The sequence below is a fragment of the Poeciliopsis prolifica genome, unplaced genomic scaffold (assembly GCF_027474105.1).
Source record: "Poeciliopsis prolifica strain line A6 unplaced genomic scaffold, Auburn_PproV2 SCAFFOLD066, whole genome shotgun sequence".
Classification (NCBI taxonomy): Eukaryota; Metazoa; Chordata; class Actinopteri; order Cyprinodontiformes; family Poeciliidae; genus Poeciliopsis; species Poeciliopsis prolifica.
This window is the reverse complement of record NW_026562441.1, coordinates 1,359,048-1,374,037: the sequence shown is the minus strand read 5'-3', so window position 1 is coordinate 1,374,037 and position 14,990 is coordinate 1,359,048. Positions and strand designations below refer to the sequence as shown.

At 33.8% G+C, this 14,990-nt stretch overlaps 2 protein-coding genes and 1 pseudogene across 2 annotated transcripts in view; 2 read left to right on the top strand and 1 right to left on the bottom strand.

Annotated features, from left to right (window-relative positions):
• LOC129351301 (microfibril-associated glycoprotein 4-like) overlaps window positions 1–14,990 on the bottom strand; it is a 105,592-nt gene that overhangs the window by 23,788 nt on the left and 66,814 nt on the right. The gene's annotated exons all lie outside the window — the stretch shown is intronic.
• LOC129351305 (ficolin-1-like) lies at window positions 223–11,819 on the top strand. Its single transcript, XM_055020196.1, has 3 exons — window positions 223–262; window positions 541–637; window positions 11,660–11,819. The coding sequence occupies exons 1-3, from the start codon at window positions 236–238 to the stop codon at window positions 11,800–11,802; spliced, it is 267 nt and encodes an 88-aa protein (XP_054876171.1). The 5' UTR covers window positions 223–235; the 3' UTR covers window positions 11,803–11,819.
• On the top strand, window positions 1,690–2,957 carry LOC129351304 (microfibril-associated glycoprotein 4-like; annotated as a pseudogene).

Genomic DNA, 14,990 nt, shown 5'->3' with positions numbered 1-14,990 from the left:
GACTGTTTGAAACTGAACTTTCTTGATGTTTAGTATCTTGTTTCAGTTCAAGCTCCAGTTTTTTCTTCCTACAACCAAATCAGTTATTCATGGAGAAGAAATTTTATTTAATTATACGTTCACTTATTAGTGAGGCAATGATAGTATTTATTTTTCCACATAAAGTGTGACATTGCATTACATAATAAAAACTGTATCAAGTCATGAATGTGTTTGTGTGAAGGCTTACTGCGACATGGACTCAGAGGGAGGACGCTGGACGGTGAGTCCATCTCTACATGAACTCTCTCTGTTTACACTTCAACTTGGTTTATCTCAGGATTCTTGGGGGTTTTCATCCAACAAACATCAAGTTCTGTTGAAAGAAGAGTCTTTATTTGTCCTTCCATTTTCACCTGCCTGAGATAAGATTTGATCAGTTTTGTCATGTTAAAATTGATTATTGATACCAATTCAGAGTTGGTACAACCCACTTTTTCACCCTGAGTGTGTCAGTGAGAACGTTGTTCACTTCTTGATCAGATTCCTTTGTTGTTCCAGGTTTTCCAGAGGAGGATGGATGGCTCTGTAAACTTCTACAGACCCTGGGCGGAGTACAAGAGAGGCTTTGGAAACGCTGCTGGAGAGTACTGGCTGGGTGAGACACCGACCTAAACAGTTAGTCAATGTATGGTTGGTTTATTTACTTAAGATATTTATAAACATAGTTATAGCCACATTTTTCAACACCTGTTTATTGTCTCGACTTTCTATTTACTATTGTGTTACTAAGTGATGGTGTGCAGGTGCAGGTCAAAAACTGTGAATATTATGGAAAAGTTTATTTCAATCAGTAATTAATTCAAAAAGTAACATTTGTATGTCATATTAATTCATTTCATACAGCTTGATATATTTAAAATGTTTACTTCTTTAGTGTTGATTTGTTTCTGACAACTCATGAAAAACTACAAATTCAGTATTTCAGAAAATTTGAATATTGTGAAAAAGTTCAATATTGCAGAGCTCTGGTGCTACACACTAATCAGTTTAAGTCAAAACACCTGCAAATGCTTCCAAATGGTCGCTGAGTCCAGGTCTGTAGGTTATTCAATCATGGGAATGACTGCTGACCTGACAGTTGTTCAAAAGATGACCTTTGACCCCTTGCACAAGAGGGCAAGACAGAAACATCACAGCTAAAGAAGCTGGCTGTGCACAGAGCTGTTTTCACACACATTCATAGAGAAGTGAGGCGGGAAAAGATGTAGTGGAAAAGAATTGGACAAGCAATCAGGATAACTGCACCTGGAGGGGATTATGAAACAAAACCATTTAGAAATGTAGAGTCGGCTGCAGATGGAGTCAGTGCTTGAAGAACCACCACACACAGATATATGCAACATAGATTTCAGCTGTTGCTTTCCTTGTGTCGAACTGATGCTGATGCTGATCTTGAAGAAGAACCTAAACGTCGTAGAAAATCTGTCTTATTGTGAAGAGGAAGACGCGACAGTCAAGACCCAACAAGAGCTGCAGATGTTGGTCAGAGCCATGTGGGTTCTCATATCACCTGAGCAACACCACAGAGTGATCGACTCCATGCCACGGTGCATTAATGCAGTGATCTGGACAGTAATGTGTGTGCAAAAATCTCAGTAAAAATCCAACTTTAATAGTTTTCATGTCTGTGCAGGTCTTGATACATCCATGAGTTGACAAGGTTTCAAGACTGTGAGCTGATGGTCGATATGGAGGACTTTGATGGAAACAAAGCTTTTGCCCGTTACTCTTCATTTTACATCTATGCTGAGTTTGAGGGTTACCTTCTGCATGTGAGTGGTTTCGACAACAAAGGGGGCGCTGGTGAGTCAGGAGAAAAAACACATTCTAACTTTACTAGTCAGGATGAATTTATGGATGGATGGAATGATGCCCATCACTAATTATTCCTTTGTAAAATAAATAATTCAACTTGTGCTGGGTCTGAAAGTCGTGCAGTGAGTCTGGAAATGTAGAGCAAGGCACTGAGCATGGATCCTGGTGTGTAATATACACCAGGAGTGTATTACTATACACTCCTGGTGTATAATAATAATAATAATAATAATAATAATAATAATAATATAATATAATAAATAATAATAATAATAATAATGATGATGATAAATTAAAAAAGCTAATTTACTGTAGTTAGACAAATCAGGATTAAGAGAAATAGACCTTGATTGGATTAAATGTGTTGTGTCAGTTTTATCTAAATCCAGAGTTTGTTCTTATGGTTCTGAAGCAGGAAGATTGATGTTGGTAGTTAACAGCACAAAGTAAATTTAATTGATCTCATTAATAATATCACAGTAAGAGATTAGCATAACTCATAATTTTTTTCACAAACATTATCAACTTTTCACAAAGTCAGCATTTTTGTTAAATATTGAAATTACAATTTTATTGATGTTGGATCACGCAGAATTTGTATTTTTTTTTTCACTATTCAAGCTTTCAACTGAATGTCTGTTTATTCATATAGTTTTTGTATCCTATTATTTCTGCAGGAGACAGCCTTTCCTATCACGACCAACAGAAATTTACCACTTTTGACAAAGACCAGGATGAGTTGAGCGGCAACTGTGCCAAAAAATATCTCGGTGCTTTCTGGTACAATCAGGGTCACAATGCAAACCCTAACGGGTTTATCGCTGGGGGGCTGACAACACACTCCATTATATTGGAGTGGAATGGTCTGCATGGAAGGGAGTTAATTACTCCCTGAAGAGCATCAGCATGAAGATCCGTCCTCTCATTTAAATCTGCAGGTCAAACATCCAGCAAAAAATAATGAGTTGCTTTTTCTTATAATCAACCATCAACTTTTAGCTTCAAACATGAGTCAAAAGTTCACTTGATTACTAATAAATATAATCCAGTTGATTAAATCATTGGTGAGAGTTTGCTACCTGTAATCAATTCATCTCTGATAATAATAAATAAGATGCCAGCAGCATATTTGTGTGTCTGTATTTTTTTATATGTAAAAATTAAAATAAGCCAGTTTTAAAACACAAATTGGGCCAAATGGAAACATTTTTAGAATCAAACCTCCTGGTTAAATGCAATTAATTGAAAAACAACCAGGTCTTCCATAATTCTAAATTTTATGCTCAACTGTGTCAATGTCAACATCTATGTCTATTTAATGATCTGTTTATGTCACTCCCAGAGAAAATAAAGTATATTTGGTGTTAGCTAAGACAAAGAAATGGAGTGTAATTTGATTTTTATCAGAAAACAATCAGGAAGTGAAACAAGAACAGCAGAAAGTCATCAATTTGTTTTTTCTTGCAATAAAATGTAAAAAATAGCACAAGAACTTGATCTAATAATATCAGGAGAACAATAAAATATTTATAGTTTGACCATTTATAATGACCATATGATGTGCGTCAATGTGTTGAAAAAACAAATTACATAATTTTTAGACTCTGGAGATGTGTTGATTGATTTGATCAGGTTGAAGAAAGTTTTGTTATTATATGAAGTGAAAGACTCACTGAATGCTCAGGCGTAGTGGATATTATACAATTCACTAATTGTTCCTTTTCTGATACATAGTGCAGATGTTTGGGGAAATGCCTGTAATAATATCAAATTCTATTTTTACTTTTGCAAATTATAGAAATTAAAAGCAGAAAATGCTGCAGAGCTCCAACAAATGCATTGTGCTTCAACTTAAAATTGATATTTATTGGTGGACTACTATATCCAAAGTAATGGAATGAGTAGTTTGAATGTTAATGGAAACTCCAGGTGTAATCTGAAAAGAAAAAAGTAATTTTGTTAAATGACTTTTAAGTTTTGATTATCAAGAAACTGGTGTTGGGTCTATTTTGGTTCCCAACCTGCAAAGAATCAACCAAAGACACAAATTACTTTTCTACAACCGTCAAACACCGTGTTGTGTCTCCTCCACCGGCTCTCAACTGCCTTTTATTATGTTTACAAGAAAAAAGGTTGGGCTTTTTCACACAGTCACACAAACAATTGATCAATAACCTTAACCACAAGATGTTTTGGGACCTTCTGTGAACATGCCCTTACCTGGACACAAGGCTGACCGTTATACCTGTGTTAACAGGTAGTGTTGATACAGCTACCTGTGTTATTACCTGTGTATTATTATAATAATAACAACAACAACAATAATAACAATAAATAAATAATAATAATAATAATAATAATAATATAATAATAATAACAGGTAGCTGTTAACACAGACAGCTAATGATCAAAGCAGCTGGTATCACAAGCATGTATAAACATTTCCAACCCCCAAGCAAACTTCTGAAAAACAGTTAATATTGTACCACAAAAGAAAGGAGTCAAGTAAACAACACACAGAATAATAATATAAAAACATACCTTTCAAATAAACTCATAAGTAAATGAACTTAGACAATTTTTCTAAAAACTGGTCATGGGTCATTCTTTCAGAAGCTATTCATGCATTTTAATAACTTGGGAAGTTGCATATGGATCCATATGAATGAACCAGCTGGGCCTCAAACCCGAATTTGTATTTTTTCCAAGCTTATATGTGCCAACAATTTATTTTATGGTTTGATTGCAAACGCAACATGTAGTGCATTAATGTAGTGCATTAATACTAATTGAAAACCCTGCATTTTTTCAACAGTCTTATAAACAATTAAAAAGTATGGGATATATTGGTATAATTAGCCTTTTAAACATATAATTGAACCAAATCTCCAGTTTATGTTCATTTTTTGTGATATTTTCACAATGAAGCTGCAAAGGTCTGGAAGAATTTTTTATCTTTCAGTGCAAATATAAACTTTAAATGTTCTTAACTTTCATTGCAACTGGAAAGTTTTTGCAGCATAAATGTTGTATATCTGAATATTTAAGATAAAACAATAGGAACAGTTTTAAAGCCTGCAACCATATATATTGAATGACTGATATATATAGTACAACCATTATCTAGGAAACTTGACACCTCATAACTGACATTGGAAAAAAGAATTGAATGAACAGATTCACCAAGCGGTGACTTGCTGAGTGAAAGTCGCAAATCTTCCAAGTCATGCTGTTTCAATTTGACCTCTTACTCAGCATCAGTTCCCAATTTATGGACTCGAAATTTGAAATCAACTCTGCTTTATGTACTTCCTCTCCTCTTGTGCTTCCATCTGAAGGCGAGGTAAAGGCCAAGGAGGCAACTGAGGTTCTGCAACCATTTGGGCAAAGCAAGACAACTTTATTTATTCATCTCCTTTCAGCCAAAGACTATTCAAAGTCCTTGTACAAGAAAGTAAAAAACAACATTCAGCAAGAAGATAGTCACAAAATAATAATAAATAAATAAATAATAATAATAATAATAATAATAATAATAATAAATAATAATAATAATATAATAATAATAAAAATTTTAGTAAAAGATCAAGCAGAAAAATAGAGAAAGTAAATTTTAAACATAGTAAACGAGTAGAAGTTAAAAATTAAGAAAAGGCTAATTCAAAGAAGGTTTTAAATAAACTCAAGGTAGGCATAGTCTTACAATGTGATTAGTATTAGTGTAAGCATTAATTCTTTAAGATAACATACAAGTTATACTAATTAATTTCCCAGTGATTGTTGTTATTCTGTTTTAAAGATATCTTCCTCTCATTCCATTCAATATGTTCACTATGTGATCAATTCAGTCTTTATGAGTTCATCCTTAACTTAATAGTGATTGATGAAATTATATTTCATTTAATTAGATTGATATTACTAAAACATTGCAGAATTTCTCTGAGATTGTGAGAACTTTTTATTAGACTTCATCTACATCCTGTCCCATTATTCTGCAGATTAGAAAAATGTTCCAAACCTCTGAAAGAAAATCAACAGTGACACCTAGTGGTTATAAACGAATGACAGCAACCTCTTCTTTCTTTCTTCCTTCCTTCCTTCCTTTCTTTCTTTCTTTTTGTTCTTTTTTTTTTCTCTCATTGTTTGTGGTCAAAATCAGTGCATCTGTTTTCACCTCCTTATTTATTATTAAATCACACCAAATCCTGAATTATAATTGTGTCAATTAATTCATTATGTAAAGCTGCAAAGTTTAAACTACATTTTAAAGACTTAAGTTAAATGTTATGTATTGAGTGAAGCCATAAGCTTCATACAAAAAATACCTCTAACAGATTTCACTTGAACATTTTTCATTCCCCAGTTTCTAAAGATTGAATTTGTCTGATTTTCTGCAGTTTATGTGCAGAAATCTTCGCGCAAACATGTGATAAGTAATAACAGACACATCTTAGCAATATTAAAATGTCTCAATGTTTTTAAAACCTACCTGTCAATACCAGACATACACTTTTCCTGCTGTTGGATGGGAACCTTTTTAACTTTTTACAAGTTTTTAGTAAGAAAAAACAAAAGTGTAAATGTTCTGCAGATTGTTTTTCTGTAGATCATATATATGTCACCATTAAAATTCAACCGTTCAGCATGACCTCCAGTGAAATATGATAAACCTGAATGATAAACAAACAGGTTTTATCCTCAGAGCTTCTTAGTTCATGACCTTGACCTGAAAACGTCTCTGCAGTCAAAACATTTACAGCCCACAGCAACATATTAAAGCACAACCTGCATATGCAGTTCAGGAAACTCATGAAAACCTTCATAGATGACATACTACACATTTATATTTCATCAATTTTCTTTTTAAATTGATCATTCTGATATTAATTTATTCTGAGGAATCTTTTTTTAAAAACATTGCTTTATATCTGGATTGCATGAATATTTAAACCGAATCTAAAGACCAGCTTTATTCCAGAAACCATCAATGTGAGCTACAGTTTATTATTTTATTCATTTCCTACTTTTCCTCATTTTGTTTCATGGACCTAAACATAATAAGTATAAATATTTTCCTTCCATGGAACCGCAGATTAACCCTGTTCATGTTAACATTTACTGAGATTCTCTGAAACTCAGGTATCAATAATCAGCTGCAGGTATTAATGAACAACCTGACTGCTCTGACAACCATTTGAACTCCAGAAAAAGAGTTCAAAGCCACACACAAACTCTCTCCAATACATACGCACACATACACACACACCTGCCTCCGCCCCCCCACACACACATTAAAGAAACTGGATTGATGCACAAATTGAACTTGCATTTGACCTGCACCTGCCTTCTCAATCTGCTGCCAACCCCTCACACCAAGCTCCTCAGCACAACAAAAAAAACACTGAGACATAATGAAAACAAATGAAGTATAGGAGAAGGGGCATAAATAGAAAATTAGGAACGCCCGAGGGTTAATGACATTGACCTGAAAACATCTCTGGAGTCATAAACATTTACAGCCCACAGCAACAGATTAAAGCACAACCTGCATATGCAGTTCAGGAAACACTTGAAAATCTTCAAACATGGCATAATACACATTTATATTTCATCCGATTTCTTTTTACACTGATCATTTTATTTCTGAATATTTAAACCAAATCTAAAGACCAGTTTTATGCCAGAACAAATCCATATGATCTGTAGTTTATTATTTTACTCATTTCCTGTGTTTTCTCGTTTCTTTCATTGACCTAAATATAAAAAGTGCAAAGATTTTCCTTCCATGCGACCGTAGAATAACCCTGTTCCCGTTAACATTTCCTGAGATTCTTTGGAAACTCAGGTATCAATAATCAGCTGCAGGTATTAATGAACAACCTGACTACTCTGTCTCCAGAGTAACATGGCGAAGGTGCAGGCACTCAGTGTGTCGCACTCAAAATAAATTAAACAAATAAACATTTTCTTTGTTCGAATTTAATAAAGCAATTTAAACTAAATTGTGTTGATTTTATGTTTCTTTGAACAATTAAATTCACTTTTTGTGTTTTTCCCTATGACAGAAGAACCTCCTGACCAACCAGTCCTGGTCACCAATCCTTCCTTTGATTCCTGATTGTTGGGGCAGGAAGTCTTCCTGGTGTCCTGCAACTTTTAGATACTTCAGCACACCTGGCTCCAATAGCAGCTCATCAACAGAGCTCTGCAGAGCCTCACTGCATGCCAGTGAGACAGTTAAATTAAAGTCTTTAGGTCAAGGGACACATCTGAAACTTGCAGGACTCGGGTCCTGGAGGAATGCAGACTGAGGCCACTGCCTAGAGGAACCAAAGCTAACGTTCTGTTTTCTCAGAGCTCACAGGAAACACAGCACAGCTGAGACAATGTGGTCCCACAACATGCCTGATATAAGATGAGAGTTTTTATGGCAATCTTAATTATTCTACATCAACAAACGGCTGCAGTCAATTGCAACAACTGAATCAAAGTTGGTGATTCAATTACATCTCAGTTAAGATGTAACAAAGATGTTACATCTAAACATCTCTGTTACTTTTTGACTGAGATGTTAAGTTGTAACAAATATGTTACATCTTAACATATTTGTTAAAATGTAACAGAGCTAAACATGTCAGGCTATCCTAAGAGATCTTTCAAGATCATTTACAGAATTAGATTCTTTTGGTCTCGACACACAAGAGGCAACATCAACCTGTTCATTTATGCAAAGAGGAGAAATTGCTTTTCCCTCTGCAGCCAAGTGAATGGAAAATTTGGACATGTGAATTTTCAGGCTTGTATTCATAAACTAGCATAGTGTGTGTGCTAGTGAGCACACACTAGGAAATATGAAAACGGGGCATTTTTTTAACTTTGTCAAGAAAGTTGAAAAATAACATTTTGTTCCTGTTGTTACTTCCTGCTTTGTATGGATCTATTTGTAACTTGGGCTTGTTAGGAATAAAATCCTAATTTCGTCAGATTAATATGTATCCTGGGACTTTTCACTGAAACATCACAAAGGATTCAAAACATCACAACTCAGAACACAAAAACAGGAAATGAATTAACAAGGACAGGAAGTACAAGCTAAATCCTTTTTCCAAAAAATGTCATCAGTGAAAATAATCCCTGATGCTGAAGTCATAAAGTAAAAATCACATCTTTGCTTTGATTTCACTGAAACATTATAGAGTCACTAGTGTATTATTGACAGGTCTGTCAGTGACTGTGTATAAGAGCAGCTGTTTCCAGGACCTCCAGACAGAAGAGCTGAAGCTTGTCTGACGCTGAAGTGAAGGAAAAAAGGTAATTTTGATTCTGCTTTGGTAAAAAGATTGATCTAACTTTTTATTGAGTTGAGACTGTTTGTGTTTTGAAGGTGATCTTCAATGACTCTGAATGTTCTGATGTTTCTTTGAGCTTGTTACACTGCATTATGTAATAATGTAATACAATTGGGTTTCATAATTACGTTATATATTGAATTATTATATTATTATAATGAACTATAGTTAAACAACACATTTTACTGTATATTCACAAAAACTAATCAAGAAGAGCCTTTGCATTCAGATCATCGACCATTTCAGATTTTATGTACTTTCTTAAAATCCCTCAAATATTAAGTCCTTTTTTAAGCCAGAAGGGCAAATTATTTCAACAAAGCTGATGGAAGAGCAGGAGAACATTTTTGGAAATTTCTACTAAAACTCTCAGAAAACAGTAAATGGTTGCAAAACATGATTGAAAAATTTTGCTACAGATGAATTTGAGGTGGCTCATCCATCAATTCAACCGTCCAAAATCCATGCAAGCCGCATCTCCAGTTATATTAATGTTACATTTTATTTTGCATTATTTGTGCAATTGAGACTCATTATCCAAAGTTCAGAAAGAAGTAAAATGTAAAATGAAGAAACCAAGCTCATGTTTTTCATCAGGTGATGTTTGATTTAGATTCCTGATCATCAAGGTGAGGTGACACATCAGCAGGTATAAATAACGGAGTCTGAACGTCGGAGACACAGAGGAGAAGCAGAAGTTTGGAATCAAGTTCATTCCAGCTGCAGGTGAGAGATGAACTCATGAATTCATTTACAACTGAGTTTGTCCACTAAAGTTTCTCTATGTTTTACATTAACAGGGAATTTCATTGTGCTGCAAGTCAAACTCCAGATTTTCATCAAGTTTGATCAATTTATCCAGATCAACAGTAAAGATGAAGGTAAGCCTGTAACTTGCACTGTAAAAAAATAAAAAATAATTCATCTATCTTTATTTATTTTAACAAGGAAAGGTATTTTTAATGTTTAAAATCTTGTTAACAACAAATGACCAAAATAAAAATCAGCACAGAGACATTGTACATAAAATGTACAAATTATGAAACATCAATAATGATTAGAATATGAACACAAACAACAACAAGATATTTCACTATGTAGTCAAAAAATGTAAAATTAAACAACTTCTAGTGAGTTTGTTAATTATTTAAAATGTTTGATATTTTGTTCAGTCACTGAAATGTTGAGTGAATTTGAGTGTTTAAATTTATCCAAACACTCAATGCATGTAAACACTGTACATAGTTTTGGCTCTGGAAATAACATTTGTTAACAGGACTGATGAAATGAGTTGTTAAAAAATGGAGGATCAAACCAACCAGAAACCTTTGTTAAGGCAGAATTCAGCATAATTCTGACTGAAAATCTGGCAGCACAGCTTACAGGCCACATGCAGGACAAGATCAGGGATCAGGTTTAATCTGACTAAATGAACGTTAATCAGAGTTTCTCTGATGATGTTCAGAAGATGTTCTGTCTTCCAGCTGTTATCACTTCTCTTCCTCCTGGCTCCACTGCTGATCAGCTGTGAAGCGACTGACGACAAACTGCGACGTGATTGCAATGACATCTACAATACTAACAAGAAACTTCCCAGTGGAGTTTACATCATCTATCCAACTGGATATTCACTGCTATTAAGGTGAACTTTATGTTTGGTTTGTTCATAAAAATGAAGATCCAGATTAAAGTTCTGTGCAGGACCAAGACTGGAGGTTTATCTGTTAACAATGCTGAGGATGTTTTTACTTAATCTTCATACACATTACATAAACTGACTGTTTGAAACTGAACTTTCTTGATAGTATTTATTTTTCCACATAAAGTGTGACATTGCATTACATAATAAAAACTGTATCAAGTCATGAATGTGTTTGTGTGAAGGCTTACTGCGACATGGACTCAGAGGGAGGACGCTGGACGGTGAGTCCATCTCTACATGAACTCTCTCTGTTTACACTTCAACTTGGTTTATCTCAGGATTCTTGGGGATTTCATCCAACAAACATCAAGTTCTGTTGAAAGAAGAGTCTTTATTGTCCTTCCATTTTCACCTGCCTGAGATAAGATTTGATCAGTTTTGTCATGTTAAATATTGATTATTGATACCAATTCAGAGTTGGTACAACCCACTTCCTTTTCACCCTGAGTGTGTCAGTGAGAACGTTGTTCACTTCTTGATCAGATTCCTTTGTTGTTCCAGGTTTTCCAGAGGAGGATGGATGGCTCTGTAAAACTTCTACAGACCCTTTGCGGAGTACAAGAGAGGCTTTGGAAACGCTGCTGGAGAGTACTGGCTGGGTGAGACACCGACCTAAACAGTTAGTCAATGTATGGTTGGTTTATATATTTACTTATAACATAGTTATAACTCAGTTCCTGCAAACCCAGATTAACCAGGTGTTTAATGCTCTCAGTAAAATCTAAATTTAATAGTTTCCATGTCTGTGCAGGTCTTGATAACATCCATGAATTGACACGGAGTCAGAATTATGAACTGATGGTCGACATGGAGGACTTTGAAGGAAACAAAAAGTTTGCTCTTTACTCTTCATTAAAGTCGATGCTGAGGTTGATGGTTACCTTCTGCATGTGAGTGGTTTCAACAACAAAGGGCGCTGGTGAGTCATGAGAAAAAACACATTCTAACTTTACTAGTCAGGATGAATTCATGGATGGACGTAATGATGCCCATCACTAATTATTCCTTTGTAAAATAAATAATTCAACTTGTGCTGGGTCTGAAAGTCATGCAGTGAGTCTGGAAATGTAGAGCAAGGCACTGAGCATGGATCCTGGTGTGTAATATACACCAGGAGTGTATTATTACACACTCCTGGTGTATAATAATACACCAGGAGTGTATTACCATACACTCCATAATAATAATAATAATAATATAATAATAATAATAATAATAATGATAATAATAATAATAATAATAATAATAATAATAATAATAATAATAATAATAATGATAATTAATAAAGCTAATTTACTGTAGTTAGACAAATCAGGATTAAGAGAAATAGACCTTGATTGGATTAAATGTGTTGTGTCAGTTTTTATCTAAATCCAGAGTTTGTTCTTATGGTTCTGAAGCAGGAAGATTGATGTTGGTAGTTAATAGCACAAAGTAAATTTAATTGATCTCATTGATAATATCCCAGTAAGAAATTAACATAACTCATAATTTATTTCACAAAACATTATCAACTTTTCACAAAGTCAGCATTTTTGTTAAATATTGAAATTACAATTTTATTGATGTTGGATCACGCAGAATTTGTATTTTTTTTCACTATTCAAGCTTTCAACTGAATGTCTGTTTTATTCATATAGTTTGTATCCTATTATTATTTCTGCAGGAGACAGCCTTTCCTATCACAACAGAAATTACCACTTTTGACAAAGACCAGGATGAGATGAGCGGCAACTGTGCCAAAAATATCGGTGCTTTCTGGTACAAAATCTTGTCACTATACAAACCCTAACGGGGTTTATCGCTGGGGGCTGACAACACACTCCTTGATGTTGGAGTGGAATGGGTTCAATGGAAGGGACTTGGTTACTCCCTGAAGAGCATCAGCATGAAGATCCGTCCTGTCATTTAAATCTGCAGGTCAAACATCCAGCAAAAAATAATGAGTTGCTTTTTCTTATAATCAACCATCAACTTTTAGCTTCAAACATGAATCAAAAGTTCACTTGATTACTAATAAATATAATCCAGTTGATTAAATCATTGGTGAGTTTGCTACCTGTAATCAATTCATCTCTGATAAAATAAGATGCCAGCAGCAATATTTGTGTGTCTGTATTTTTTTATATGTAAAAATTAAAATAAGCCAGTTTTAAAACACAAATTGGGCCAAATGGAAATTTTTAGAATCAAACCTCTTGGTTAAATGCAATTAATTGAAAAACAACCAGGTCTTCCGTAATTCTAAATTTTATGCTCAACTGTGTCAATGTCAACATCTATGTCTATTTAATGATCTGTTTATGTCACTCCCAGAGAAAATAAAGTATATCTGGTGTTAGCTAAGACAAAGAAATGGAGTGTAATTTGATTTTTATCAGAAAACAATCAGGATGTGAAACAAGAACAGCAGAAAGTCATCAATTTGTTTTTTCTTGCAATAAAATGTAAAAAACAAAATCTCATGAATTTTATATTGTACTTTTAGGAGCACAGTAAAATATTCATAGTTTGACCATTTATAATGACCATATGATGTGCGTCAATGTGTTGAAAAAACAAATTACATGATTTTTAGACTCTGGAGATGTGTTGATTGATTTGATCAGGTTGAAGAAAGTTTTGTTATATGAAGTGAAAGACTCACTGAATGCTGAGGCGTAGTGGATATTATACAATTCACTGATTGTTCCTTTTCTGATACATAGTGCAGATGTTTGGGGAAATGCCTGTAATAATATTCAAATTCTATTTTTACTTTTGCAAATTATAGAAATTAAAAGCAGAAAATGCTGCAGAGCTCCAACAAATGCATTGTGCTTCAACTTAAAATTGATATATTGGTGGACTACTATATCCAAAGTAATGAAATGAGTAGTTTGAATGTTAATGGAAACTCCATGTGATAATCTGAAAAGAAAAAAGTAATTTTGTTTAATAGCTTTACGTTTTGAGTAGCAAGAACTGGATATGGGTCATTCTTTTGAAAACTTTTCATGCATTTTAATAACTTTGCTGAGTAGGTTTTTTTTTCCAGGTAAAAGTTGCAATGGATCCATATGAATAAACCAGCTGGGCCTCAAAACCACATTCGTATTTTTCCCAAGCTGATATGTGCCAATACAATTTATTTTATGATTTTATTTGCAAACGCAACATAATGTAGAGCATTAATACTAATTGAAAACATTGCACTTTTTTTACAGTCTTACAAATAACCAGTTGAAAAATATGGAATATATTGGTATAAAAAAAAATGGTAAATGTTCTGAACTCAAAGCGCTTTACACTAGAGTCACATTCACAAACGAACTCACATTCATACACCGATACGCAGACCGGTAGGCAATATGGGATTTAGTTGCCCAGAGGTACATCGACATGTAGTCAAAAGCAAAAAAATAATTATTTCATATACTATTAGAAGATGCCCATTTTTCAAGTCACACGTTTTTTTTAATTCTATTATTTGTGAACCACATAATTATCCCAATGTTTAATATTCACTCCAAAAGCTGCATTTACATGCAACCTAAACTAAATATTTTACATCTCCTGGTACTTTGTTTCCACTCAGTCACAATCAACAGCATGCAACTATGAAGTATTAATCATGTGTTGATGTGGGCCTGAGAATATATATGATTAATCTCAAATGATCAAATCAAAGTTGAGTTTTTATTCAGATCATTTTTGTCAAGATAAAACAGGAGGAGGATCTTCTAAAGTTGAAAGTAAAAACATAATGTAAAAGCCTTAACACCTCATATCTGATGTTGAGCAAAAGGAAAAGGCTGCCATACGTAAATAAATTACATTTCCTTTTTTGACAACAGATTTTATGTGATAGTTATGCAGAAATAATAAGTAACACTGGTTTACACATTAAACATTTTTATTTATTGTAACGTTTGATCAAACAATCTGACAAATACATTTAAACGAGTTTCTTTTTTGTCTTTAATATCTGTATTTAAATACAGATATTCATACTTTTTATCCTTGTTATTGTCTTGACACTCTGTAAGAAAAACACCAACTTGATCACCAACGCCTCTGTGTTTTTGACACACAAAGTGCAT